At 37.5% G+C, this 27,878-nt stretch overlaps 1 protein-coding gene across 5 annotated transcripts in view; it reads left to right on the top strand.

The window, feature by feature from the left end:
* Positions 1 to 27,878, top strand: part of ZMYND11 (zinc finger MYND-type containing 11) — a 105,467-nt gene that overhangs the window by 25,945 nt on the left and 51,644 nt on the right. For all 5 annotated transcript variants that reach the window (XM_071428618.1, XM_071428622.1, XM_071428621.1 and 2 more), the window contains exon 2: positions 18,091 to 18,225. In XM_071428618.1, the coding sequence (XP_071284719.1) occupies positions 18,110 to 18,225 (116 nt within the window). In that variant the 5' untranslated portion in view covers positions 18,091 to 18,109. The remainder of the gene's footprint in view (positions 1 to 18,090; positions 18,226 to 27,878) is intronic.

Consider the following 27,878-nt stretch of genomic DNA (forward strand, 5'->3'; position numbering starts at 1 on the left):
ATGGCTGATTTTAAGAGTGATCCTTATTCCTTGCCTATAACTCATCACATGTGACAAGTGGAAGAGGAAGGGAATGTACTTTACATGAGATTTGCCCATGGGTCTGGCCAAAACCTAGAGACCCAGCCAGGATGGTTTGCAAAAGGCAATATTTGAGCTGGGTCATAAACCTTGAAAGGGCAGTCATAAATCATAATTAAGGTTTTTTGTTTCCTCGATGGTATAACTCTTCAGAGAATGGAGACTGAAATTGTTTACCAAAGCCCATTTTTTTTGTGTTCAGAGAAGTGTTTAGGAAACCTTAACCAGGGTTTATTAGGCATATCTCTGGGAGACAAAAACAGAATTGTCTGCAAGCAGCATTGACAGGCTGACTGGTGTGGTCAGAAAGGATTTTTAATTTCAAAGGATAAACTACAGGATTTTTTTTTCTTTTTTTTATCTGAAGTCAAGCTTATCTAGTTTATGCCTTATCTAATTTAATGTATGAGAACTGTAAATTCAGCTATGTTAAGTAAACAATTTATTTTGGTTTGATTCCATTTTCTCTTTGTTTTAGTAAATTTTGGGTTTGTTAGGATTACTGTTGTGTGCTTAATTTAATACAGATGTCTTCAAAGAGTAAAGAAAAATCCATAACTCTTAAAGAGAATAGCTGAAGGGAAACAATGTCTCTGGAATTCCTTTTCATTCCTCTGTGGTCCTGCCGGAGGGGTTTGGATTAAAGGATTGTATCAAGAAGTCATCTTGCTGCAGTTGGTAACTGTAAGAGAGAGACCAAAAACCAAAGAAGAGATAAAGACTTAATGTTTACAGTCATTTTAAAATTTTCAAAGTCCTATAAAGTATAGAAGTATAAATTATATAAAGAGGAGTGACAGGTCCTGTCTGTGAGTGATGGGGTGGGGTGGATGTGCATTCTGTTTGTTTTGAAAATGAAATAGTAAAAAAAAAATAGTTTTGAGATATCTAGTAATATGAAATAAGAGGTGAAATGATCAGGTGGTGTTTCTTTCTTCTTTTTCAGCTTCATAAAAAAAGATCAAGAAATCAGATATTTACTGGTACCTTGTAATTTTATAAGATATAAATAATGTTTTGGACAGCGGGCATTTAGCCTGTAGAATACCATGGAGGTCATATAGTTAAATATAGTGGTTCAATTTTCAAAAAGGGCTTGATGGTATAAAGTCTAATAACAGTGGCAGCAGAGCATGCCTATAGAAGGGCAATCAAATCTCATGATTTAAGACATAAGCACATTACCTGTAGCATCTGGAAAGGCCTCGTTCCTCTCTGTCACCTGCAAAGCTTTCTGCAATTAGTAAAGTTCATTCTGGTTTGTAGTGCCTGTGTTGTTTGAGGCATTGCTCCTAGCAGTTGTTAGGGGTAGGATGCAGTCTCCAGGATGTCATCATGTCATACAGAACACACAGAACAGTGCCCTGCTTCCCTGAGCTGCTGCTGCTGCCTTGAATGACACCAGCAGGGTCTGAAACAAAAGATCCTGGTGATGGGATGCTGTGAGAGCACAAAATTGCCTGAGCCAACATCAAATAGAAGTGAACTTGAAGGGTTTTTGCACATTACTTTGAGAATTAATGCAACTCTTTTGTAAAAATCAGTTGTTCTAGTTCACACAGAAAACCCCCATCTCTTATAAGCAGCAGTAAGATAATTGAATGCATGAAGTAGGCAATTTCTTTTGACATAAAAATGGAAGTGTATTTTATATCTGATTTTTGCTTTAGCTTTTTATTTCTGTGGTTTGCTCTAAATAACAACTGCTGGTTAAAATATTTTATTTGAAGCGCAATATGAGGAGTATATACAGAGTTAAATATATACAGAGTTAAATCCTATGTGAGGCCCTCCTTTGTAAATAAAACCTATAGGAATGAATTTAGATGCAGTTTCTTCTTAGTCAGGAAATTAGGAAAGGGTAACATGTTTCAGCAGATAGAAGAACATTGTATCAACCCTTAATAAATCAAAGTAAGAGAGAAAGATGGCTTCTGAGGCTGAAGGCCTGAATTGTAGTGTCAGATGTCTCCTAAGTGTGAAGTGCTGGATGACTTCTCCAAAGGGAAGGCCTGGAAGGGACTGGGGCAGGCTGAGAGCAGGCCCATGGAATGTAGTTCCATATACAGCTTCTCTGGGAACAGAGCTTGAAATCTGGGTTTCAGCATCTTAAAATTTATTTTACATTCCATTTTATAACTTTCCGTGGAGTCCATAAAAGTCAAGGTCAAATTGAAGGGATAAAGGAAGGTGTTTATTTTAAATTATTGAAGACAAATGCATCAGTATGGAAATTTTTTACTGTTTATATGGTTGCAGCTTCTTTTTATTGAACTTGTTAAACTGTTTGGAGGTAATCAGAAAATGCATGTAGGAATCAAGCTCAGACCAAGCAAATAAATTTGATTAATGGAGTGCTGATAAAGACAGGAGGGTGAGATGATGGTTCCAGTAGTGATACGATACAGAGGACAAAGGCCACAACATTGTCAGAAGGGATGAAAAGTCTGTAATTTACTTTAAATGAAGTTACTGCTGATCTGAAATAAACAGCCTTGTGACCTAGGAGTCAAAGTTAGAGAAAGTTAGCCTTTTGAAATAACTAAGGATATTAATTTTCTTTTCTAGCTCAGTTTTTACTTGAACGAAGCATTGTTGTAAAACACTGAAGAAAATTCTGCAGTTATGCTTTTGCAGTTTCATTTTGTCTGCATAGATAGCCACATTTATTAAAATCACACTTCTTACAAGAAAAATTAAAAAGTGTCTTACACTGCACTTTTGCTTAATTAAAAACTCAATCTGACAAGAAAAAAAATTCTAAATATACATTATTCTCATTGAAAATTATAGTATATATCAGACATTGTCATTAATCAGCCCCTTTACTAGAATTGCAATGATATTATTTGGGTTATAAAGGAAACATCCCTGTCTGTGTTTGGGGTATTTTTAGGAAAAATTGCAGTTATTTAAGCTTTTCTCAATGAAAAACACAACTTCACTTTTTTTCTTTAGGAAGATGAGGAAAGTAAGATATCTTCAGTTATTCAAAGATGTCCATATGGAAAATGAAAACATAATGATGAAACTTTTCATCCAAAAAAGGCAAAGGAGCAGAAAAATCAATAATATGCTGGCTAGAGCCCTTAGCTGAGATGTGAGAGATTCAGCTGCAAGCACGACCTCCTATCAGGCAAGTGTAGGCACTGGTTAGAGCAGGCAGCCTGAGTGCAGCGTGTGTGATTTAAATCCAGCCACAGGAACTTCTCATCCTAATCTCACTTTATCTTCCCTGGAGAGAAATGGTTAATTTTAGGGCTTAATTCAGCTGACCTATTTGTGATGCCTGCTTCACAACAAGATGAATTGTAGCCTTGAGTAGATCATGTCAAGTGTGAAGGGAGCATGGAGTGATTAGCTCAGGAATAGATGGCTGCATTCAATCCCTTCTTCCAGGCTCTGACAAAAGGACAGAGTGCAGGAGGACTCTGCCTGTGGAGCTGGAGCTTCAGCACCCCTCCCCTGCTGTGCCAGATGCTCCAGGTGAGCTGAAGGGATCTCACATACATTCCCACATATCTACTATTTTATTTCCACAAACCATCTGGGGACCAATAGAACAACATTTTCCAAAGGAGAGAGCTTTATGAGAAAGCTGTGCAGCTCCGAGTTCATTTCTACTCTAGTGTGACTATCTGCTTCCCTGAAAGGATCATAAAGGAGGAGAGAGCACACATGCATTCAGCAGCCTTGCCAAAAGTAGAATAAACATTTCTTGATTTGGGGAGATGAAATTTCAAATGTCCTCCTCTGAGTGACCACATTATGGAAAGAATATCAGTTTTGTTTGTCAGTGTTATTTCCTGTTCTCGAGTTGCTTAATATGCTCTCATTTTTGCAACACAGCTCACAGGGAAAAGAATTCTTGGTGTAGTGCTTCTCTTTCTTTGCATCAGAAATCTGCTCTTTTGAGAAAGCTAAAACCCCAACAAACATGCAGGGGCTGAAAGTGCCTAGCTAAACATTTCAGCAGGTTGAGGCAAAAAAGGGTTTTTGTCTGTAAGGAAGGTTTGCATGTTTCCTGTCTCAAGCCAGCTGAACACACTGCTGTGCAAAAGGGGTTTTTACTAAAGCTTTTACCTTTTTTGCTTTGAAAACCAGATTTTCAGCCTTTCCAGCACATTTTAGGGGTAGAGAGCTTCTTTTTTCTCTGAACAGGTTAGGTAACTTTTGTTGGCCACATTTTTTTCTCAAGTAATTATACTTTAGGGGCCCTGTGTTGCATTTTTTTTCTGCCTGGAATTGCTTTTGGAGCAACTGGAATCCCTACTGAATGGGGTTGCTTGGGTGCTTTCCCTTCGCTGTTTTTTCCTCAAATGCTTTCACTTCACTTAAATGCTGCCTATTTGTCTATTACCGTAGAAAACCTTATATACTGTCATGTGTTGGACTTTTTGACTAACACTGAATTTATTTTTCTGTGTGGAAAGTGTTAGTAGGAAAATACTGTAGTTGTTTAACCTGTATGAAATAGCTGAAAGATTGTTTGTAATAAGTATAAGTAAGATAGTGTATTCCAACCAGGTAGGACAAAGAAGGGGATGAGAAAAGGAAATGCAAATGAAACTGCCTCTTTTTTTTTTTTTTTTTTTTTTTTTTTTTTTTTTTTTTTTTGTCATCCTCTTGTGGTATTATGTAGATCCCCAGCCAGATGGCTACTGGCTATAAGCTGTGCATGGATTCACAGGATTTTAACTCCTCTGTTGGTTTCCCATCTGTCATAAACTCAGAAGCTGCAATCCAGAGACTGACATGAATGTCAGTGTCGTCTTTAGCACACCAAAACCATTGTGGCTCACAGGCTACAATAAGAGCACGAAGGAAGACAGGACAGTCTCTGGTTTAGCAGCCATGCTGCTAGACTGGACAGAAAAATTTCTTGCAGTAGTGCTTTAAATTAGTTTGACCACTGTGGTGGCAGCAGTCTCCAACAAACAATACCTGAAAAGTCTCCTCAAAAGTTTTTTTCTGTTGTTGGAACTCAGCAAAGATTGTAAACCTGCAGCTGATTTCAGTAGGAAATCTCATGTCTAAAAATAAATAGCAGACTATTTGCAACAGAAAAAAAGTGGTAAAAGTCAGAATCTCTCAGCACTAGGAGAACAGATGTGAAGCATTTAAAAACAAAACCTTTTTTGTCTTTCTTCAGTTTAAAATGACCAGTTCAGTATCCTGTAGGTTTTCCTTCAACTTGTCATCACTTGGATGAACACATTCTATTTCTATTAATAAAGGTGAAAACAGTGAAAAACATCTTAGATTTCATGGTATTGGGTAGAATAAGGCATTGGTCACTTTGTGGTCACCTACTAGGGCCTCAGTGTCACTGAAACAAAGAAAACTCGCTCCTCAATGTAAAAGAAGCTCTCATAGTCTCACTTTATGTCTTGTTATACTCAAAAGAGCAAAATGAAAAATCAAATCTCTAGGAAGCAGGCATAAACAAGTGAGAAATCAGGGCTGGGCACACTATAAACAATTTTAGAAGGAATTTTAGCATCTAAGTGTATCAAAGAGAAGCAGCCATATAAGCCTGTAAGGAAATCACTACTATTATGAAGTCCTCCCAGATTTAGACTTGGTGTTCATCATTAATGGATTTGACTTACATGAGAAGAAAAGCTTCACCCCTGTGAGAAAATAACCACTTTCCTGAAGAGTAGCTGTCTGAAATCAGGCAATCTGGTAATCCAGCTTCAAAAACCCTGTCAGGAGCAAATTACCCTCTCTGTTTCCACTTTGCATTCAGTCCTGTAGGACAGGGAGCAGCTTAAGAGGATGATGAAGTGTTAGACTGGGTTTCAGGTGGTTTCTAGTGCTTGGTGAAGTAGCCCCAAGTTAAAAGCCTTGTTCAACATCAGGCATCACAACTAGAGTAATTTCAGGCAGGTGCTTCAACAGCACAGTGGACTCCAAGTCTTCTGTCTAGCTTGAAAGAGCCCCACATGATGAAATAAGTTCTTGATTGGAAAGATTGCCAGAACTCCAGTATTTTTTTTCCTGCAGAATAGTGTAAATCCAAAATGGTAAATCCAAATTCCGAGTTCTTCCAAGTTCCAAACCAACAGGTTTGCCCTTTGTGATAATGCCATAATTTAATGATATTCTTGCAGTTCATTTTCTTTGCATTATGCAGAAAAGATTTTTGCAGAAATCACAACAGGAAGCTGTATTTAATGAATGACATTTTCTGAAATTTAGGAGAAGCTCATTGTAGGATTAGTTAATTTTTCTGGGCTTTTACTTGTTGGTAGCCATGGGGATGGCACACTATTCAGTTATATCCTGCACATCTAGGGATTTCCCCCACCCTGTAGGGCTAAGTCTCAGTGTCAGAGCTCCCTATCATTCATTTGCATTCAGGTGAAAGGAATAAAATAAAACCCCAGCTAAATGTTGGCAATAGTGAAAACTGAAATAATCTGAAAAATGAAGTCCTAGTTTTGCGGACAAAATTATTAATCCCATGTTTCAGTGTCCAAAGGAAATGGCTGAGAATAGAACAGTATGGTCCTGTTGCCTTTAATAAACCTCATCCCTAGATAATGATAGAGCAGGAAGAGCTCTTGAGTGTTCAGGAAGTAATGTCCTCCCCAGAAGGCCCTTGTGATCTGCTCTATGTCATCGACATCACCACCATCAGTGCTTGAAGAAATAGGTTTCAGATGCACCCGCCCGAGGAGACCCAGACCATCATTCTGCAAGTGGGAAGTGCTGAAATCCCAGAGCAGCACAGGGCTCTTTGGAGCTCCAGCACATGCCATGGACATGCATATGAATATAATAGCAAGCCACTGCTCCAAGTATTCATTTTACCAAAGTTGCACAGGACAGATGTAACATGCAAGAATCAGGCTGATGCGAAATGGATTTTCAGGAAAAAAATGTGTAATTCTGTTCACTCACAACTGGCCCTTGAGAAGCCTTGGGAAGAATTCTCTGCATTAAAAAATAAAGACATGTAAGTTGGCTTCAAGTAAGAGAAGATGAGAAACAGGAGTTGGAAGCATCTGAAAGTTATAGGTAATAGAAAATATATAAAAAAGAGATCACGCTAGAACTCCCACCAAGGTCTTTGAAACAGCTCAACAAATTTGAGAGTGTGGTCCCAGATTACAATGTTGGGAAAAACTCTGTGCCATTTCCCAACCTCTGCCACCCAATGAGCCACACCAAGAGCTGGTTATAAAGTTAAGTGGTATATTCCTCCCTTGGTGCTTTTTCACACCAACCTGAAATGGTAGGATGAGGTTTTCTTGATATCAGCTTTTACCAAGTTTGCTGAGAAACTGGTGTTTTCTGAAGTAATGGCAACATACTTCCATCATCTGCTCTGATCTTTGGAAGATCTTTCTTTGTTTGAGTAATGTTTTGACTTTTAACGTTTGTCTTTATAAAAAGTTGATGGTTTTGAAACTTATTTTCTTCATTTTTTCCATTTGTTAACTTTTGCAGCAAAGATAAAAAGGATTATGATTATACTCAGCTGTTTTCCACTTCAGGATTTGTTTAGTTTTGAATGCAGTTGTTTTTCACTGTACATTGGTTTTCATGAAAACTGCTGTTCTCACGTCTGTAAATTGTCCTCTAGGCAAGCTTTGTCCTTGTCCAGACATGAATGTTTTAGGGAGAGAGCTGAGGGCAATCTCAAGTAAGTGCAAACTTAATAAATTACCTGCTTTTGAGGTATAAAAAATATAGGAATAGACCTTAGAGATGGATAGGGATTAGGCTTCACTAGGAAGTGATGATGGAGTTGGTTTGGGGCAGGATGAGAGGAAAGCCTGCTCTTAATTACACACAATGCGTGTAATTAGTGAGTTTGGGTACTGCCTATGAAGGAAAGAACATATGCTCCAAATATACTTCAGACTGTACTTTTAAGCCAGATGTCTGTGCCCAACCTAGGAAATACTTTCTCTAAAAACATAGAAGAGAAAGTTAAGCAAGATGAGCACTAGGGCAAAGGCTTCCACTTCCACCATGCATTGTTCTTTCTCTTGATGAACTGTCCCACAGCTGGGAGAGCATTGACTGAAACTTTCAGGTTCATTATTTCTAATATTCACCTTAAATTTCAGAAGCAGGATCTAAAGCTCAGATTTTACAATTTGATCCTCTCCCTGCCTGAAAGTTTCTGTTGATTTATGTTGTAGAGGCATGTAAGCTTTGACAGTGTTTTTCTTAGGCTCATCTTACCTGCATTACAGATCAATGTGTTTTAACGCTCTAAGTTCTGAGTGTATTTCTAAAAGTTTCCAAGAATAAGCCCAGGCATACTAGCCTTGAAGGAGCTTTAGTTTGGAAACCTTAGTTGGTTCAGAATTGTACTTGTTTTCTTTATATAGTACCACCTTTCCCAGAGATGACTGTTGACAAGAGAAAGTCTCCTCTGAGCTAATGTTGCTTGTGGCCTGATGGCTGGAGAAAAGTGGTCATGCCTGCATAACATGCTCACTTTTAAAATAATTCAATATCTGAGCAGTTTTAGAACTTCTGTAGCTGTGCTTTTATTTATAGAGAGGGAGAGGCCAAAAAGAAGAGCTTTGAAAGAAACAAGTTCAGGCAGACTTTGTTTTTGTTAAGGAGCAACAAAAATTGATTCAGCTGCCTTTTGTCAATAAAAATGCAGCCTGGTAGAGGAATAGTTGTTACAAACATCTAAGGTTTAGGTCCTGTTGCTACCACCAGAATCACAGTTTGTACTTTAAAGATAGTGACAGTTGTGTGTAGTTCACAGAAAGAGAAAAATAACCCCAGCAAATTGGAATCTCACATTAAATTGGAAAAAAGTCAACATCAGCTCTGTGTTATACCATATACCTTACATAATCTGCAATGAATTTATCTTTTTCGTGATTTGTACTTTTCCATACATTCATGATTCTTTGACCTGGAAAATGTATCTCTCTTTTTCATTGTTTAGTGTGAAACTGACCCTATGCAGAATTACATTCCCTGCTAATATACCATGAAAAATCATTTATTTATTTATGTCATCATACCTTATTTATTATACCTTACTTACTGACAGAGAAATTTACTGCATCACTTCAGTTGAGGCTTACAAAACAACCAAGCTCCTTAGTTTTCAGGACAGAAAGGAAGATGATGATCAAAAGCTTGCTTTCAGAGAAGGAGCCACTCTTCTCATTTATATTTCTTAGCATTTTCTAAGATCTCTTCCACCTATCATTTTTTATTAGAGGGAGTTGCAGAATCAAAGTGGCATCTATTTATCATCCAAACTGAAATTCCAGCCCTCACCATCAGCCTTCTTTGGCCATGATTTTATCTGTTTTACGACCAAGTGAGCATTGGAGCCTGTCAGGATGCATAGCTGCATTAATCATCTCTGCTCACTACAGCCAAGGGAGAGGACAGGAAGCATCTATTTACTAAGGGCTTGTCTACATAGAGAAACAGCCCAGACTGCTCATTAGGAGTTAACTCCTTCCAGGGATTCTCCTTGAGCATCTTTCAGTGGTTTAGCTTCAGGCTGCTTTGGAAAATATAGGATTTGGTAGTGGGGGGAGTTAAACCAAAGAAAGCCTGTGTTAGTGTGCAGTGTGGGTTCAGAACATGATCCTATCTCCACGTGTCATTTAATCTTCTGTAACTGACCCTCTTCATGCTCTTAGTCTGTGCAAATGGAAGGTAAAATGTGTTGGTTGAAGCCCCTCTTATCAAGGCAGGTGTGTGTGACTTGCTTGTGTCCATGTGCATTTGTACAGGGGAGCCCAGAGTGCTGCTGACAGCAGCTTGGGTGCAAGCATTATTTTTGGTCACTCCCCAAAGAAACAAACCTGATTAGACCTCATTTTTTTTGGTGATAGAGGACAAAAAATGTGTAGGATGATCCTTTTACACCTTGTATGGGCCATGTATTATTTAGTGATGTTGAAGTTACTCATGTTGTACCATCTTTTGTATAGAAACTTCCTTTGCCCCAAGATGAGTAGTCTTTGGAGATGAACAGCTTAAAGTCTATTTAATATTAGTCTAGTACATCATCATACTGAAAGTAAGAGGCTTTGTTATACTATGGAAGCTGAAGTTTATCTTAATGAGAAACTTGCATCATTTTGCAAGAACTGTGTTTTTAAAACAATTTACACTAGTGCAAACTTCATTGTGGAAAGCATTTAGCATAACTTAATTTCATTAATTAAGCCTTAAAAAAACCAAACTAAATTGCTTTTTTTAGAAGTTCAGAAATTTGATAAATGCATTAACAGTGTATGCATTTTCAGTGGTCATATGAAATACGAGTAGAATAGAAAAGAAAAGAATATTTCAATTATAAGAATCCTACAGTAATCATTTAGTCCAACTGCCTGACCACTTCAGAACTGACCAAAAGTTAAAGCATATTATTAAGGAAAAATGCCAAATGCCTCTTAAACACTTAGAGGCTTGAAGCACCTCTCTAGGAAGCCTGTTCCAGTCTTTGACCACCCTGCAGGTAAAGAAATGCCTCCTAATGTCCAGTCTAAACCTCCCCAGAGCTGCTTTGAAACATTATTTTCTCAGTAAAACATAAAGTTGTGTGGTTCTTGATTTCTCTATGTAACTGTTAATTCTCTTACTGGCTATAAAAATTAACTCTCTATGCATTGAATACCAATTAAAAGTTGAAATATCAAGGAAAATACTGCTTATTTTAGAGGATCAATGTGGAACCTTGTCTTAACACAAATCCATAGCAAAAAATATATTATGAGCTTCAGCTTACCTAGGCACATTACCCAGAGTAAAACATGATGACCATCACCAAAGCAGTCATTTGTAAGAAGCTGGTGTAGCTACATTGCTGGTTACAGCTTTGGCTCTTTGCTTTCAGCTCTTTCAACTACATTACTTTCTTTGGCAGCTATGCTTTTCTTTTTTCCAAACTTGCATTGCTAGATAAAGTTTTATTCAGTGATTTCTGCCAGACAGGAACAAAGGATAGTTTCTTTCAAATGTTATGATGGCATTTGCTGTTGTCTCTGAAATTCCAGACTGGGACTGGCTGGAGAGGCAGCAGAATGCATTTCAGTCCTGTACATGTATTTGTATTTGATAGCCAACAAGACCACTTTGACAGCCTTTGTTTGGAGTATATGGCTATTATTCAGTCTTTCTCACCATCTTGTGTTGGTGCTTCATAGCAGATTTTGTTATACTCTGTTTGCACTTACACTTTTAGAAATTCTCTTTTGGGATGGCACCTCAATATCTGTGTCAAGTTCTCTCTAACAGAGTGAGTTAATTAAACAGGAAAGTCCAAGTTTGGCTCCAAAAGAAAAATGAAGAGTTCTACCATTTGTATATTGATGATTCAAAATCTGAGCTTAACATTCGACTGCTGTGTGCCTTAGCCCCAGTGAAGGACACTTACTTAATCATTATGAATGGAATACAATACAAATGAAATAAATGCAGTATCAGGGATTAAAATAGACCTTGCACATATGTGTAGTAAAAGTATTCTTGGGGCCTTTAATTCTGTAATGTCCTTGGCTCAGATTTCTGCAGTGGCTCATTGCCATCCTGAAATGGCACAAGGTAAAAGCAAAAGCTTTTATGTATTCTGTGTACAGGAGTTGGGGAAAAAATTAAATTGCAGAGAGAACGAAGCAAAAGATTACAGTTTTATATTCATGCAGTTCTGTTTTGTGTCTGTACTGCACTTCAGGGGGCTATGCAAAACCTCACTCAAAAAGTTGCATGACATCAAGGTTACCAACCTTGCAGTTGGGAAATGCAAAAGGTGGAACTGCACAGATCAGCAGGGATATTGTACTTGCACATGGGAAATATTTAGGATAATTATGCTAATAAACTTTCCTCTTTTGAATAGACTGTGTAGACCTTAAGCTAACAGTGAAATAAAAAGATTTTCATTAGGAATGACATGCATTCAACGTGCAAAAATCTGTGTTTTAATAACTTCCAAAATGATAGCATTACAGCCTGAACTGATCTCCTAATTAAAAAAACAAAACAACCAACAAACAAAACCAAAAAAACCCAAAGAATTCAGTAACTTTTATTAATTTATACTCTAATTTTCTGACTTTAGTTTCATTAACAAAGAAATTTTACCTATTTCAGTTGCAAGCCTTTGTTACATCTTTTAGTTTCACTCACATCACTCAACACACCCCTAAGTTTTTCATTGTGAGGATGTGGCAATCAGACAGCAATAGAAAGTTTACTCCAAAACCCTGGAAAGTCAGCAGAAAGGCATTTGTTGATTTTAGTGGATTGGGATTAAGTCCAAAATAAATATCTAATATACCAAACCACTTGCTTATTCTTCAACATTTGAAAATTACTTTGTATGCAAAATCTTTGTTTCTGATAACCCTCAGTCTTACAAAAGAGAGTCTCCTGCTACCAGGTGCCCAGCAAATCTTTGGTTATGCCTATAATCTTGCACACTCATGAAGACAAATAAATGGTAAGCAAAATATGCATTTTCTCCTACCAAAAACTTTGTCCTTACCCTAGCAGCTTCTCCCCAGATTTTTGGATCACCAGCTATGGAAGGTAGACATGAAATTAAACAGTCTCTTGGTTTTGCCCCATGCATGACATATGTTGCTGCTCAGTCAAGACATTTTCACCTGTACCTTTCCTATGTAAAAATAGAATAATTACCACTTTTAATCACAATTGTTGTAGGAGGGGAAGACTAAGAGTTCACACTCCCACTATACCGGTGATGAAAGATATGATTTAACAGCAGTTTAAATTGTAAACTAAATTTTAAGCTTGCAGAAGTTCACAGTATAATGGAGATCTCTATGAAGTCCAGGGACCCAAACTCTGCATCAATTTGCAAATCTATATTTTCATGTTTGACTCCTATTTAGTACAAGAACAAAGCTAGACATTTGGAACTCTGTACTGCTCATATATACAGTTTTATACTTACTATAAAGAGTTACACTTTAAGAAACACTAGACCCCATATTATAAAGTACTTACAAATATGAAATTGAGCCTGTGTTTAAGATCCCAAACCACACAAACTCAGCATGAAAGCCACAAAAACTAGGACTGAGCCTAGCTTCTTCCTGCTTTTGAGCCTAAAATCTTTCACTGTGTGTTGTGGAAGAAACAGAAATAGCCCCTTTTGGTCTGTGAGGCCAAAAGGCAGCAACCAGTAGCTGAGCAGTGGCAAGGATCAGCTCCTTAAACCTTCTTTCCATTGCATTTAAGTGCAGACAAAGTCCCAGCCAAGAGGTGGCTGATAGCAGGGATGGAGTTTAACCTGTTTGACTTTGCACTGGAAGGGCTGAGCACCAGAGGTAGCCTCACTTAGTGTGAAGTACAAAAACAAGGTTTAACAAGCTACTGCTTGTCAGCTCTTAATTAGCAGCTCCCATCAGAGCAGCAGCACCCAACTGCAACGCCGTCTGCTTCAGTGCAAAGTCCACATTACTAGTGAAGTTTTCAGAAGCACCATATTTTACTTGGACAATGGTGTTTAACAGCTACCACGTGGCAGGATTTGACTACTTTGAGTTTTTTCTGTGTGCAGGGAGAGTTTCTGGCTAAATTCAGTACTTGATAGTATCTGCTAAATTGAATGCAAGCAGCAGGTCAGGAGGTTCCCTGGGCTGAATTCCTTGACATGCTGCAAGGTGATTTTTGTTTATTTTGCCTTGCAGTTCAGATTTCCATATCCAGCACTCTTGCAGCAGACAGCTGCACAGCATTTGGTTCAGCCAAGTGTGTGCTGATGACTGGTGGCCTTGTTGTTGTGACAGTGTCAGCCTCGCCACTGCGGTGCCACCGCTGCCACGCGCGCTGGGGCTCTGCTGGGGACCTGGGCAAGATAAGCCCTGCTGTGTGTGTTATCTTGTGTGCTCACAAGATAAAGCACAGGTTGTTGAGCCTGCCTGTGAGAAGCGTGGGTAACACTTGGCTCTTGAGGAAAGCTGCACACAGTAAAGCGGTATAGTTTTCAAAATGTGTTTAGGACATTAAAGAGAGATTCAAAATGCAAAATACAGTAAAACCATAAGCAGAGTACATGAGGGAAAGTTAGAGAACTGAAAATTGAGAGCATAAATAGTTTGCTTTGGGCCCTGTGTGAGTGAGGGTGTGATGGAAGTGTGTGGGCTGGTGCATCAGCCACACAAAACTTTTTCTCTTGGGAGGATATTTCTTATGTTCTGCAGGTCTCATGGATGCCTACAAAACCTTAGACAGATCCTGATGATATCAATTCCTAGATTTTCAGTCATATGTGTTTGTCAACCTTTCTCTCAGAAGCTCTATCCTACCATAAACTTGCTAACAAAACATGACAGAGGTGGCATGGACAGGGTGTACCATTGCTAAATGAGCATAGTGCCCAGCAAATCAGACAAAGGAATTGAATGTATACTTCAGCTTAATTGAATGTATACTTCAGCTTTTAGTTTTTCTTTCCAGGATTTTTACATGAATGCTATAACAAAAGAGGAGAATGAGTAACATTTTCAAGTATTTATCTGTAAATGTACAACCAAGTATTGTGGTTTTAAAGAGTTTCTGGACTTCGAACTTCTTTAAAAGACTGCATGGGTGAATCAGCCTCTTTGGATACTTAACCTCTCTGAGCCATAGATTTTTACACATACATGCACTGCATGTTTATGCTTGTTCTCTCCTGTGTGTGTGTGTGTGAACCCACACATAAGTAAATAATCAGGAGTGATAAATACAGATTTAAGACTCTAATGTGTCTCCTGTTAAAATGTTAAGTACTATTTGCATGAATAAAGTGTTCCTGTGGAGACGCTGGGAGGATTTTCTGTTGCTTGGAAGTAGCACTCAAAGGCATTGTATGAACTATGAACTATTAACAATTGGATACAAGTTTCCTTTAAAATATTGTAATAATATAAAAAACTGCTTATATTTTTGCAGGAATGCAGGGAGTAGACTGTTATGGTTAGTTTTGCCATAGAGGTAAAGTGACTGCAATGAACAGCAAGAAATATGCCACAATCTTTTAAACTTTTTCTGTAATGTAAAAAGACTCTATATTTTTTCTACGCCATGCAATTAAAGGATTAAAATAACACTAAAGTCGTCTGGGCTTTTGGAAAAACCCCCCTATTTTTGTATTTTTGGCAGTGTGGTGTGTAAGAGCTGCTATTTCAGTAGTAGAGCGTCAACTTCTGAGTTTAATGAAAGTGCCCTTAAATAGTAAACCAAAGTTATGAAAGTGAAAGGTATATTCTTTGAAGGCAGAACACCTGCTAAAATTATTGTATCTTGAATAAAAAGGAAATAGAACAGGTGTGATTGCTGTGTCCCATGTGTGGCCCTATTGCTGTTATTTCCAGAAAAACAGAGGGGAAGAGCCATGGCTGTGTCCGTGTGTGCAGCAGTGGGAACAGGGAGCCATCAGGGGGTACCACATGGGTTGTGTTTTGGGAGTAACTTCTGGCCCAGTGATGTGACATCCCTGCAGGATGCAGGGATGGGAGGTACACACCTGTCCATAGCCCAGGGCATGGCCTGGGAGTGCTTCAAGCCAACACAGAACAACAAGGATGGGGCAAGGGTCTGGTGGGAGAGTTTGTTCTGAGAGCCCATTCCAAAGGGAACGGTGATCCCAGAGGGCCTTTGCCACTCTGCAGCCACAGGGCTTCAGGAGCTCATGGTTGCAGTGCTCCTTCACTCTCCCTCTCCCTCGCTCCAGCATAGGCTCTGTCTCCTGCCCTGGAGGAGTGGGAATTCCTAATTCCCAAAGGCCAGCCTTCCCTTTGGCTGCACAGCAGGGCCATGGCACCGTGCAGAGGTGGCAGGTGGCTTCCCCAGGACCCTGCCCTGTGCTGTGCCCTTGGGCACAGGCGTCACGGGGGTGTGAGAGAAAACCCTGCCATCCCCTGTGCTGGGTGTGACGCTGGCACAGCAGCCATATGCTGGGCTGCCAGAAATAGGGGCTATTTTTAAAGGAGTTGGGATTGCTAAATAAACTGAGAGCTGGTCTGTTGTTTCACACTGCTGTGGGGGTCAAGAAGGACAAACGCTTGCTCCTCGCATGGGGATGTGATGCTGTGCAAGAGCCCCCATGTCCAGCCTGCTGGCTGCCTTGTCGTCTGACAGCTTTGGTACAGAGGGTTTGTGGAGGGCTGGAATAAGAAGAATGATCTTTCAGTCATGTCTGTGTTAGGAAAGAAGTTTTGTGCTAAAACAATAGGTCTGCAAAGATTGTCGTGTTTTGTGTTAAGATCAAACTTCTTTTGTGCTTTACTCGATTTCTCATAAAAATTGAATTCTACAAATAGTTATATGTTTCTCTAACAAATTAGCAGGTTTTTTTTTTTTAACTTGCAGTGGCCTAATGTTCTGTGAAATTAATGCAGAGGAGCTTACAGGGATGAAGTGTCTTTTCCTGCTGTTCCCAATAGAGACTTTCTTTCTCTGAATCATTGTCAGGCGATGCTATCTACTGCTGTCACTCTTAGCTATATGTCTGTCACATTCCCTCTTATCCTTCCTTCAAAACTGTATTCTTGGCCTTTTTTTTCGGGGAGATCCCTCTAGTTGCCCTTGCTTTAAACCCCAGAGGGAGGAGATTTCTAAAGCTGAAATGTGGGATCGATGTGTGACCACACCACATCTTCTCATGTACTGCTCTGTTCTGCCCTTCCCTGGTATCTCCTGCAGCCAGGAATGCCTCGTGGACCTGGGCATGTAGATACCTCTTCACATCATCTTTTTTATTTCCCTTATTTTTTTTCTTTAAATGGGCTACATGGCATAAAGCATAATGCTTTAAAATAATTTCTTATCCTTAATAATGGAATGTTACCATTCATTTCATTGCACCTGTAAAGTTAGTGAGTGTTGCCCAGCTTATATCTAAAACTTGATCTAAAACTTGAGAGCTCTCTTTGATAAGTACCTGTAGGTCCCATAGACTTGAAAATTACATTGCTACAACTGATGGAATACTCAAATCTATTTCATTTTTCTGAATTTGAGAGCAGGGACACTTTTAGTACTTAAATTCCCATCTTTAACATTGCACAGATGGTGAAATGTTTTTGCATTTTTTATATTATTTTGGGTTACTGAAGTTAATATTCTGCTAGCTACAAATATCCGCGTGCATACCACAGGGTTCATTCCGAGGACAGAGCTCTAAAATAAATTATAGACCTTGGTAGCACTCATAAATCAGTCATTTTTTCATTGAGAAAATGGTGGCAATGGAAGAAAGTTATTTAGTGATCAAAATGCATCGTTAAGCTTTTAAAAAGGGATTCTGTGCCTGTAGTGGAGCTGTAGGCGATTTATGGCTTATCTGTACTCATTGCCTCCAGCTTTTGGAAAATTTGTAAACAAAGCCAGATGCTCATTATGTTCCTGTTCAGGGTTGGTTAGATGGGCAAATGCCATCAGAAGCACTTTGGCCCTGTTGGGTTTTAGCATGTTACAGAAAATGGAACTGCTCCAAAATATTTTTTTAAGGACTTAACATCCATGAAAATATACTTCTGGTTTTTCCTCATAGAATGGACTTTTTTTAAATAGCTGTAAATGATAAGAACATGGAAGGTAATACTCCAAGGACTGTGTTTTATGTTAAACTGTGTGTCAGAATTTGTGCTTATGATGTATGATGTAGTCAAGTACCACTCACCCTTTTTAAGGGCTTCAGAAGGCTGTGGCAGCTTCAGACTGGGGTAGTTTTGCATTTTTACCAAATATAGGGAGCCAATATATGAACGGAATTTGCTATTGATTTAATATATTTTTCTGCTTGCCTTTTGTCTTCCATTTCAATTACGTGATGTGAAAGGGATTCTTGTAAACTACTTTTTTTTCACTTTGTGAAAAAAGTGAAAAAAACTTTAAGCACTAGAAAACATGTTGTTATATACAAATTGAATGCTTATGCAACAATACATTATTTCTTGTAAACATATTTCATGTAATTTATTTTATAATTCTTGCTTAACTTTTGGTGAATTTTTTATTTATTTATTTTTTATTTCTTGGCTGCAGCTGAGCAGGTGAGCAGGTCATGGCACGCCTAACGAAGAGACGACAGGCAGACACAAAGGCAATCCAGCACCTTTGGGCAGCTATAGAAATAATCCGGAACCAGAAGCAAATTGCTAACATTGACCGCATTACAAAGTAAGTGACCTGCTCCAAAACCAGTCTTGGTGAGGGGGAAGGTTGATGCTATTAAAAGCCCTTGGGGACAGAGATAGTAAACATAGTGAGAGACTGTGAAACAGTTACATGCAGTTCTATGTTACTGATTAATTAATTATATCTAAAAAAGCAAATTTACCAAACTGAGCACCTGAAACGTGAGGTTTAATTCATTGAATTGAGATCTTACCCTGTATGTGTTTTGCATAAGCATCTTTAGGAAATATGTGGCATTTCTAGTACTTTAATTGAATTTAGCATTTTGGAGTTGATAGCTTGTTCAAAATACAAGAAACAGATATAACAGTTGAGGAGAAAAGGGCAATAAAATCTATAAATAATCTGTTTCTTTAGGAAAATGTGAGAGGCTGGTGTAGGACTTTTCCAGAAGGCAGAGAGAAATCTGAACTGTTAAGTTGCTCAAATAAATAAGAAGCCATATTTGCTGAGATGTGCATAAGATGCTATTAAAGAGGACATGAGATGTTTATCACCTTTGATTAATACTGTCAAAATATTCATCAAAGTGTATTAGGTGCTGGATACACAAAGAAATATATATTCTTTGTTCTGTGGAGCTTGCACTGTGTAGAAAGATCTACAATATTACTTGTAGCAGGCACTGTAATAAAAACAGAGGGCTTTGTCCCTCTCTCTGCTTTGTCTGCATTTCCAGGCTGACATGTACGTCACATTTGTCAAAGTAATCAATATGAATAATTTAAAAGAACTAAAGTAACCAGTTGGCAACTCTTCAGTTGCCAGAACCAATGTGAACTGATAATGAAGGCAGAGAGCACTAACAAGGAGAGTTATAAACAGTGCAGGTGACTAACAGAGCGAAAATCATTATAACATGGCCCATGAAAAGGGTCCACTGACAGAGTTTGGAAGTTCTGGGGTGGAAGTGGCAGGCAAAACTGGCTTCATAAGTGGAAGAAGTGTAACAGTTCAGGGTCTCCAAACATAATGAACAGTGAAGTGCAGAGAGAAAGATGACGTCCCAAGTGAATTAATGTGTACCTGGCTTCTACAAGAAGAAAAATGGACCATCAAACTGAAAAGTACCTTTCCAGAGATATGGAATTCCAAGAGGTTCTGGAAGGAGATTGTATTTTAGGGAATTTCACTTTTGATGTCATAGTGGAGCTCTAGAATGCATTAAAGCATATATATGTTTTCATGATGCCTCCAAGGAGACGAGTGGGTAAACTAATGCTATACACTTTCCATTTTAACATTCCAAATTACTTGCTCTAGGCTACATATTAGCTGAGTTTGTTAGCTGTTTGTACTCTTTTTAGATGTAATAAAGGGAGACAGGCATGTCTAGCTGGGAATTCATCCCACTCTTATGAGAGATGCCTAGTTTAAGATAGTGGGAAAAACATTTAGCTGGGTAAAGTTAGGTCAGACAAATCATTACAAACATGGTTGAGAAAACAAATAATCAGATGCTAGAAAAAGAAGTACTGCTCTTGGTAACTGATGGGTAGTTTGATTTTTTAAAAAAGTCTAGGTCCAGATTGTATGACTCATTTCCAATCAGAAGAAAAATAAGTGACTAAACAGAAATGCAAGAAGCCTCAGTACTTTGAGAAAGATGAACAAGGTGTTAGCAGTGAAGAGCAATCCAAAAAGTGCTTGGGCATTGTAAATTCTCCCCATGCACATCAGTGGCAAGAGTGATGAACACTGATCTAGTTTCTATTATATGACATTCCTAAGGAGATAACTTTTGACAAGAAATGATAAAGACCTTTGAATTGCAGTATGGTACCAGTGGTTGATGAAGAAACACAGATGACACAGTAAATGAGTATGCATAATACATAATATTCAAAATAAAGGTCCAAAATTACCATGGCATCAGAATATCTCTTCTGATGAAAACTGAGCAGCTAATATATTCTCCCAGGCTCAAAATCACTTGGCCAGCTGAACTGCAATTCCTTAAAAGATCAATCAGTGTCTGGGTATATAGGCAAACTTACAAATACTAAGAATTTTTAAAACCAGTGGTCAAAATTGAAAATTATGAGCATGTGAACATAGTTGGAGCTATAAGGAAGGTTTTACTATTTGTACTAGTAACATTTTTTAGAAGTGTTAATATCTCTTGGGATTGACAGAAAGTTATGATGACAGTGACATTATGGAACTATGTCCTATTCCTGAGTAAGAATACATAAAAACAGCAAGAGAATATTCTTTTTTAGAAATCCATGTTTAAAGTAAGTAACAGTCTTCCTATGTGTCATATAGTAGATGACAAATGGGTACTTTCAGATAACTTTAGATGTTAAAAAGATGATTCATGATTTGGTTTTTGAATGGATTTTCTTTTCCCCTGATTTAGGCATTCATTTGCTGCTAGAGACAAGTTGTCCTGTGAATTTTGTGACCTGTTAGTCTAAACACTTTATAGCAAATTGCTATGAAGAACTGTCGCTTTCTTCATTAGATGGTTTGTTACTTTTAAGCAAATCTATTTGTTGGCTTTTCTCCTAATGTGCATTCAGAATGGTTGTCTCCCTCTTAATATAGTCTTGCTTATTTAATTTAATTCTTACTTTTCTTAGTCTTCTGGTGCTGAGTAGAAGACAATGTACATCTCAAGGAACATTTACTTTTAATGACCTGGGAGGAAGTGTTCATAATATGAAAAGAGGATTCATAGTTTCTGGATTATGAACTGTTCCAACTCAATATGCAAAACAGACAAATTTATATAATACATGCAAGTATGCAAATTGTTACCTGTACACTTTAAGTATAATTGAAAGAAGATTACTTGTGTAAAGGAAGACTTCCAGAAGGTACTGTCAATGGAGAGTAGACAAGAAAAATTTACAGAACTAGGCACACATTTTCTGTAGAGAACATAAGAGTAGGAGGATAGTGTAGGAGGAGCCTAGAGCACTGGAAGGTACTTCTGATATTATCAGGAAAAACCTATAAGGAAAGAGGCCCTTTAATTAAAAGTAGATGAGATCAAGTATGCTTTGCTTTTTAAATTGATGAGGGGGAAAGGCAAGAACAGAAAAATGCGTGATTAGAAGTGATTGAAAACTGTCTTACATCAAGGGAAGAGTCACTTGGAAAATTTGAATATGCAAGTTAGAGCCTTTAAGAAATTAATTAGTAAGCTTTTTGAACTTCAGGCAATTTTTTTAGAAAAGTCATTGCATGCAGAGAAGTAATAAGAAACATAAGAAAGGTGTCTGTTTTGTAAAGAATTAAAAACGCAGTTGTGAAAATGGCTAGAATATGACAGAGTTAATTGGAGTATTATATAAATACTTGAGGCATTGGTAGGGAAGAGACCACCTTGCACAGACTGAATGTCTCAGAAAGAAAACCTCAACAAATCAGCATATGAAAGGGATTCTGCAGTTTTACTGCCCTCCTGTGAGGGTACATTATAGCTGGAAATGCACTTTCCATGGGTTGGAGAGAAGCATTCTTCAGTAACTGGAAAACTGAATGAAGGACTGAAAACCAATCCTAATAAGAAGCAAGAGTGATGTGACTTAAAAGGAATTAGTACTTTGAATGCAAACTACCTTTGGAAGAGGACTTTAAAATATATATTTAAGTTCCTACCTTTGTACATAAGCTTCAGTATATTCAGTGCATTTTTGTTTAATGATAGAGCTCACTTGAAGGCAGTGGTAGCATTTCTGTAAAGGTACAGAAAATAAATATTCTCACCTGGCTTACATTGTCACAAGGTATCTCAAGTCAATGAATTGCAATAGTTTACAATTTCACTACAAGGACTAACTAATATTTCTAAATCACCACATTTCTTAATAACAAAATTGCATTTCTAAGAGGTATTTATCAAGAAATATGACTTATTTTTCTGTCTAGACTTGATATTGGGTTAATTTGACCCTAGTGTATCAATTATTTAGATGAGCATTATTGGTATTAGTTATGCTGTAGGCACTAGTGAAGAAATGGCTTTCCATATCCTGTGAATTCTCTGTCAAGAGTGCAGCCTGACAAATTGTTCATCCTTAAATTGTGTTAAAAATTATAACTATGCTTTGACTTCCTGTTTTTTCCTCATTATCTTCCATCTGTTCTGGTTTTGGGGTAACTTCAAGAATTGATTCTATGGAATAAAATGCCTTAAAATACACTGGGAAAAAGGCATGCATATTTAGATGAGTAGGATAAATTATTGACATTCAGTTGCATAGCAGATTGGTAAGTATTTCTGTACAGACATGTTTTTAAAGCTCTCTTTTTGACTATTCCAATCTTCCAGTTCCTTTTATAGTGTTTTCTCCATAATTCCCTTACAGGTAATTGGACTCCTAAGATTTAATTAAGTATTAATTAAATATATACCCCTTTTCTCACAAAATATTTGGTTTCCTCAGTAGCAATATATGAACATTTCATAATCTTTATAATTAGTTCATAGTTCATTAGCTATTAAGTTAATGTTATTAACATACCCAGTTGGCAAATCTGGTATTCTAGAACTATTATTGGCAGCTTTAAAGATTTTTTTTTTCATTGTAAACAGATCATTGTTCTGGTTTCTAAACTATTCCATGAAGACTAATGTAAAGGTCCAAAACATAATTCTTTTCTTCCGCACATCCTTCCTTTTTTTCTCTCTCCCTTTGTTGAGAGAATTTTTTTCTCTCTCCCTTTGTTGCATTTCATGATTAATTAAGTTGATTAGCTCCTCCTTCTGTCTCCCATATAGGCTGTGTCTATTCCATCTCCACGTACTGTGACAGGGAATGCCCTGGCACTCTCTGGAGCAGTTATGCTGGGCTGCACCTCCTTGCCTTTGGCTCACAGAGTATTTCTTTGGCCCTGGCATATTCTTTGTTTGTTTTATATGTGTGTGTGGTTCCTCAGTTCAAAGTGCCAAAAATAACACAGCCCACAGCAATGCTGTTCTTGAAACCTGAAGATAGAGACATGATAGTTCCATGTGCAGGCAGCTGAGGACACACAGCGTGCTGCAGCAGGGCTGCTGCCCTTGCCAGAAGGAGCCACTGTTGGCATGGTTCACTTTTGGGTTCTCTGTCATCAGCAAACCAACCCCTGGGCTGTGCTTTGCTTTTTCCTTGGAGGAAGAATTTGTCTTTCTCCTGAATGGAGCCTGAGAATAAGTTAGCTTGGGAATGAAACCAGGAGTGGCTGTAGAACATGGAGTGGAGGTATCACAGCTTTTGGGGGGATGAAGCTGATGGATAGACCACTAGCTAGAATATGCTATAATTGGACACTTTATGTTATTTTCAAATGAAGTGATACTGAAACCATCCATTTCATCAATCAGAAAGCTGTTTTACCCCATTGGTGATACAAGAAAATATTGTTTTTTCATTAATAGATACAAAGACTTTAATCTTCTTCTTTAATTGCCTTTCAGATAGGGTGGTCTAGTACAAGATCCCTATATGGTCATAGCTGTTTTTCCTGTATTTGTTCTGTGGACTCATTCTTGCTCTATTGTAATTTAATATAGGTGCAGCCAAGTCAGAGCATCAAACAGGAATGAGCAGATCCCAAGCCAGTGTCAAGTAGGCTCTGTTAGCTCTGTGCAGACTGACATTAATCAGCATTGATGGGATAGCATGCCAGAAAGGAATTACTCACTATGAAAGATTACTGTAAAATAATGAGATTTTCTGGTCCCACAGTTGAGATGGAGTTGGTAACAGTTGTAGATTGAGTATGTGACCCTCTCAGTTTGACATTTGGACCTAGGAGAGGGATTTCCTCTCCAAATATCAGTCTTTGGACTTTTTCTAGTCAACATCTGAGAAGAGATGAAGTTCATATATCTGGTTTTGTTGTCATAATTCTTATATTGTTCTTTTTCTAGGCTGTCTACTTTAACATAAAACAATTTATAGAAGCAGTGATTAAAGTAAAGTTGAGAATGAAAAATTTATTCTCAGGTATAAAATAAACACAACAGAATATAAATAAGAAAATGAGCAATTTGTATAGGGAATAATCACAGAAGTATAGAAATAAGAATATGTGATGAAATGGCAAGGAAAAAAATTGGAGGAACAAGATTCTTACAGAGTTGCTTATTTGAAACTTAGATACTTACTAGAAAAAAAAGTCTGTTACTATTCATAGTACTCTTGATGAAAATTTAAGTCTTCCTAGTATTCTGCATGTTGCAACTAAATAGTCATGCAGAAACAAAAATAGTGGGCTATAGGAAAGATTAGAAGAGCAGAGAACTCTGGATTTATGAGATAATCCTGTTGTTAAACTTTGTAAGAAAAGAAGTATTTTACCACCTGATATTTCTTTGGTTGAAATACAAGCCTAGAAGTGGAGTTTTTTGCTTTGTTGGTTTCTTAACCTTTGTGAAGGCATTCCCCTAAAATATCTGTCTTTTGTTGCTGGAAAGCAGGCTTATCTGAAAACAACTGTTTGAAGTAGAACTTCCTCCTGTTATGCAGGAGAATGCAGTGATCACTCCAGTTCACTTTTTACCAGAGTTTCTGGCTCCTTTTCCTTATCTGTTCATCGTTTTCATGTATGCTTTAAATGTGACTGTTTGAAGCCAACAGTGTTTTTGAAGCCCTGGCCAGTACACTGGAGATGTTTCATTGTGTTATGCAGTGTAATAGCAATTCCTAGTTATGCAAGGGCAAGCAGAAGTGTGGAGTCCAAGGTCCCAATAAAAGCAGGATACTTCCTCAGCAGTTCAGGAAATTCCTTCCAGAGGCAGCCTGCCTATGCAGTGTTCACCTGTGAGAAAACTGACTTCAGTTTGTATTGGATTGGCAAAATTATAGATTATATGCATTACAGAATACATCACTGGTGGGTGCCAGGGTAGAAAACTCTTAGTTTTCAGTACCTCCTCATGTGTTTTCTGTTACAGGTAAAGACAAGGCACTTTTTTCTGTCTGACTCCAACTAAGTCAATCTCCTTTGTAATTTCTTTTACTTTCATTCTCTATTTCTCATGATAAACTTCAGCTACTTCTTTAAGCTCCAAACCAGTATGGGGTTTTTCTGTTTTCAGATAACTGTTTTTATGTTAAATCAAGGGAATGAACTCAGTTTGGAGTTTTAAGGCCTATAGATCCTTAGTCAGAGATCATACTGCAGAAAACAAGTGTTCTCTGCTTTTTCAGCAATTTTTTGACTGATTTAGTTAAAAATCATTTATTAATAAAACAAAACCAGTCTAAAAATGATCAGTTGATTCCCCAATAACAGAATTTTTAGTACAAGTACTACTTTGGTCATATATAAGAATTGTATTATGGGTGCATAACTAGCAGTTACAAGCATAGCAATACATTGCAGAGAAATATACTGGACACCAAAATGTGTCCAGTATTGTGTCCAATTGGTATCAAAATGTGTCCAACTTGACTTGTTTGACACATGAATTTCTTATCCTGATGGCTTCCAAGTGAGGTTAAATGATGGATTCAGGTTAAATTTGTTGTATATTTTCAAAAACTCAGTTATATTCTATAAAGTAACAAAGAGAACATTGAGAGCTGCATATGTGCAGAAAAGTATGGAGGTTCTCCCTACTATTGCATCATAACAGTTTTGTTTGTAAATTTGTACTGAGACTGACCAATGAGGTAATATTCACCAAGCTAATAATGATTTTTAATACCCAGGTTAAAAAAAAAAAAAAAGATGAAAGAAAAGTGAGAAACTAAGCTAAACAGTTTTTGTAAAAATCTTAAGAATGAATGAAAGATTGTGATTTAATTGCACAAGGGGTGTTCACAATGGCATATGTTCATTGAATTTCACCTGTGTTCCCTGTAGGTAGATACATTTACCATACAAGTTTTGCTTATCTGTTTATAGGGTGTTTAATCTTAATTTTGTTGAAGATTTTGGAATGATTTTTTGGTTTGGATATTATTCAGTTTTAATATTGCTCATATTAATGGTTTGTTTTAAGTGCTGCCTTTGGACATAATTGACTAAAGAGAGTGGAAACAGGGATTGCAGGAAAAAATGTAAACTTTTCTTGTAAAAAGCCTATGAAGAACCAATCTGATTTACTCTGAGTAGTGGTGGAATTAAAATTGCTAAATTAGTAGATTTGGTTGAAGTATTATCTTGAATTTATAATGTATATTAGTAATTACTCTTTTTCCCATTGAGCTCCTTTGTTGATACAGTTTATTTCTTCAATTTGTGTAACAATTCTATTTAATCATATTAATTTAACTGGTTAAAGGAATACATTAAAAGAAGTCCACGTGTAGTAAACAGTGTTATTTGTAATTTCTTAGGGATGATTTTTCCTTCAGCTTGGTACTGACACATTGTCCCCTGTTGCTTCCTGGATTGCTGGGTCTGCTTTCCAGTGCTGGCTGTCAAAGACTAATTCAGTGCCTGGTGTGGAAAACTCTTCACCAGGCACTGACAGATTCTGTTCCAGCCTTGCTGCCTGTTTTTCCTGCTTTATGCAGAATACAGGGAAGGGAAAGGATGCTGTAGCTGGCTGTGCAAACATTATACCTGTAAGGGTTTAGCATAAATGGCTATTTTGTTGAGGACTAGAGCTTGAGGTGGAGTTTTTTGTGTATTTGCTTTGATCAGAAATATTTCTGTAGGCACATCTTGTTCCTACAGTTCATTCTGCAAAAAACAAATAGGTGCTCAGATGTTCTGAGTAATTTTGCTTGATCAATTTTCCTTATCTGGTAATTCTTCTCTTAGGAATGCTCTCACATGGTATTGCTAGAGTGGCATTTTTCTTTTTCTGCCTCAGAGGTCAATGTTCTTCATTGATTCAGTAGGTGAAGTCATCTCTGGGCTGAGCATGAATATGGTAAATGAAATGATTCACATTAACATCACAAACACATTGTTATTAACCACAGCCATACTCCTTGTTTGATGTTTGTTAATAAGTGCATGTTCATTTAAACTCTCTTTATTGTGTTACTATAAAAGTTGTAATATTCAATGTTTAATATAATACATGCAAAGTATGAGCTCCAGTAGGAATATTGAGAAGGAGAGGGATGGAATAGATTTGAAAATCACTGTCCCCATTTTCATGTACTCCATACTTCTATTAATATTCATCTTGAAATTGTGTAAGTTTACACAGAAAAATACAGAAAAGGCTTTCTAATTATTAATATTAGATAAAATTAAATAAACCAATATTTATGTCACAACAATTATGTTTTTTGCTCAAATCGTACCATCTTTGTAATATTTGAAAGTGGAACTTCTAGCTTATGTTTGGTTTCTTTGCTGTTAATAGATGTGACTTTCTATTAGAAGTAAGAGATAAAAATGAGTGAGACATGGCCATTTAACAGCTTGTTATCTGACCTAAAGTGCTCATCAAGGCTTTCTCTGTAATCAGTGGAGAGAGAATGATTTCCAAAGCACTACTCATACCATCTATTTTAGGCTGTGGTTTCATATTCCCATTCATATAAACAATATCATCACCAAGAGCAGCAGCCCTGCCCTGATGGCTTTTCCAGCCGTTGTGCTGTTCCCTAGATGGCAATAAGATGAACATTGGTGTGACAGAGTGATGATTCTGAAACTCAGCTAGACTGAAAGTAATCTTAAACAAAAAAAAAAAAAAAAGCACACACAAAAAACCAACCCCAAAAACA

This window comes from Agelaius tricolor, unplaced genomic scaffold, assembly GCF_023055355.1.
Source record: "Agelaius tricolor isolate 1412-34295 unplaced genomic scaffold, bAgeTri1.0.p SCAF_6, whole genome shotgun sequence".
Lineage (NCBI taxonomy): Eukaryota > Metazoa > Chordata > Aves > Passeriformes > Icteridae > Agelaius > Agelaius tricolor.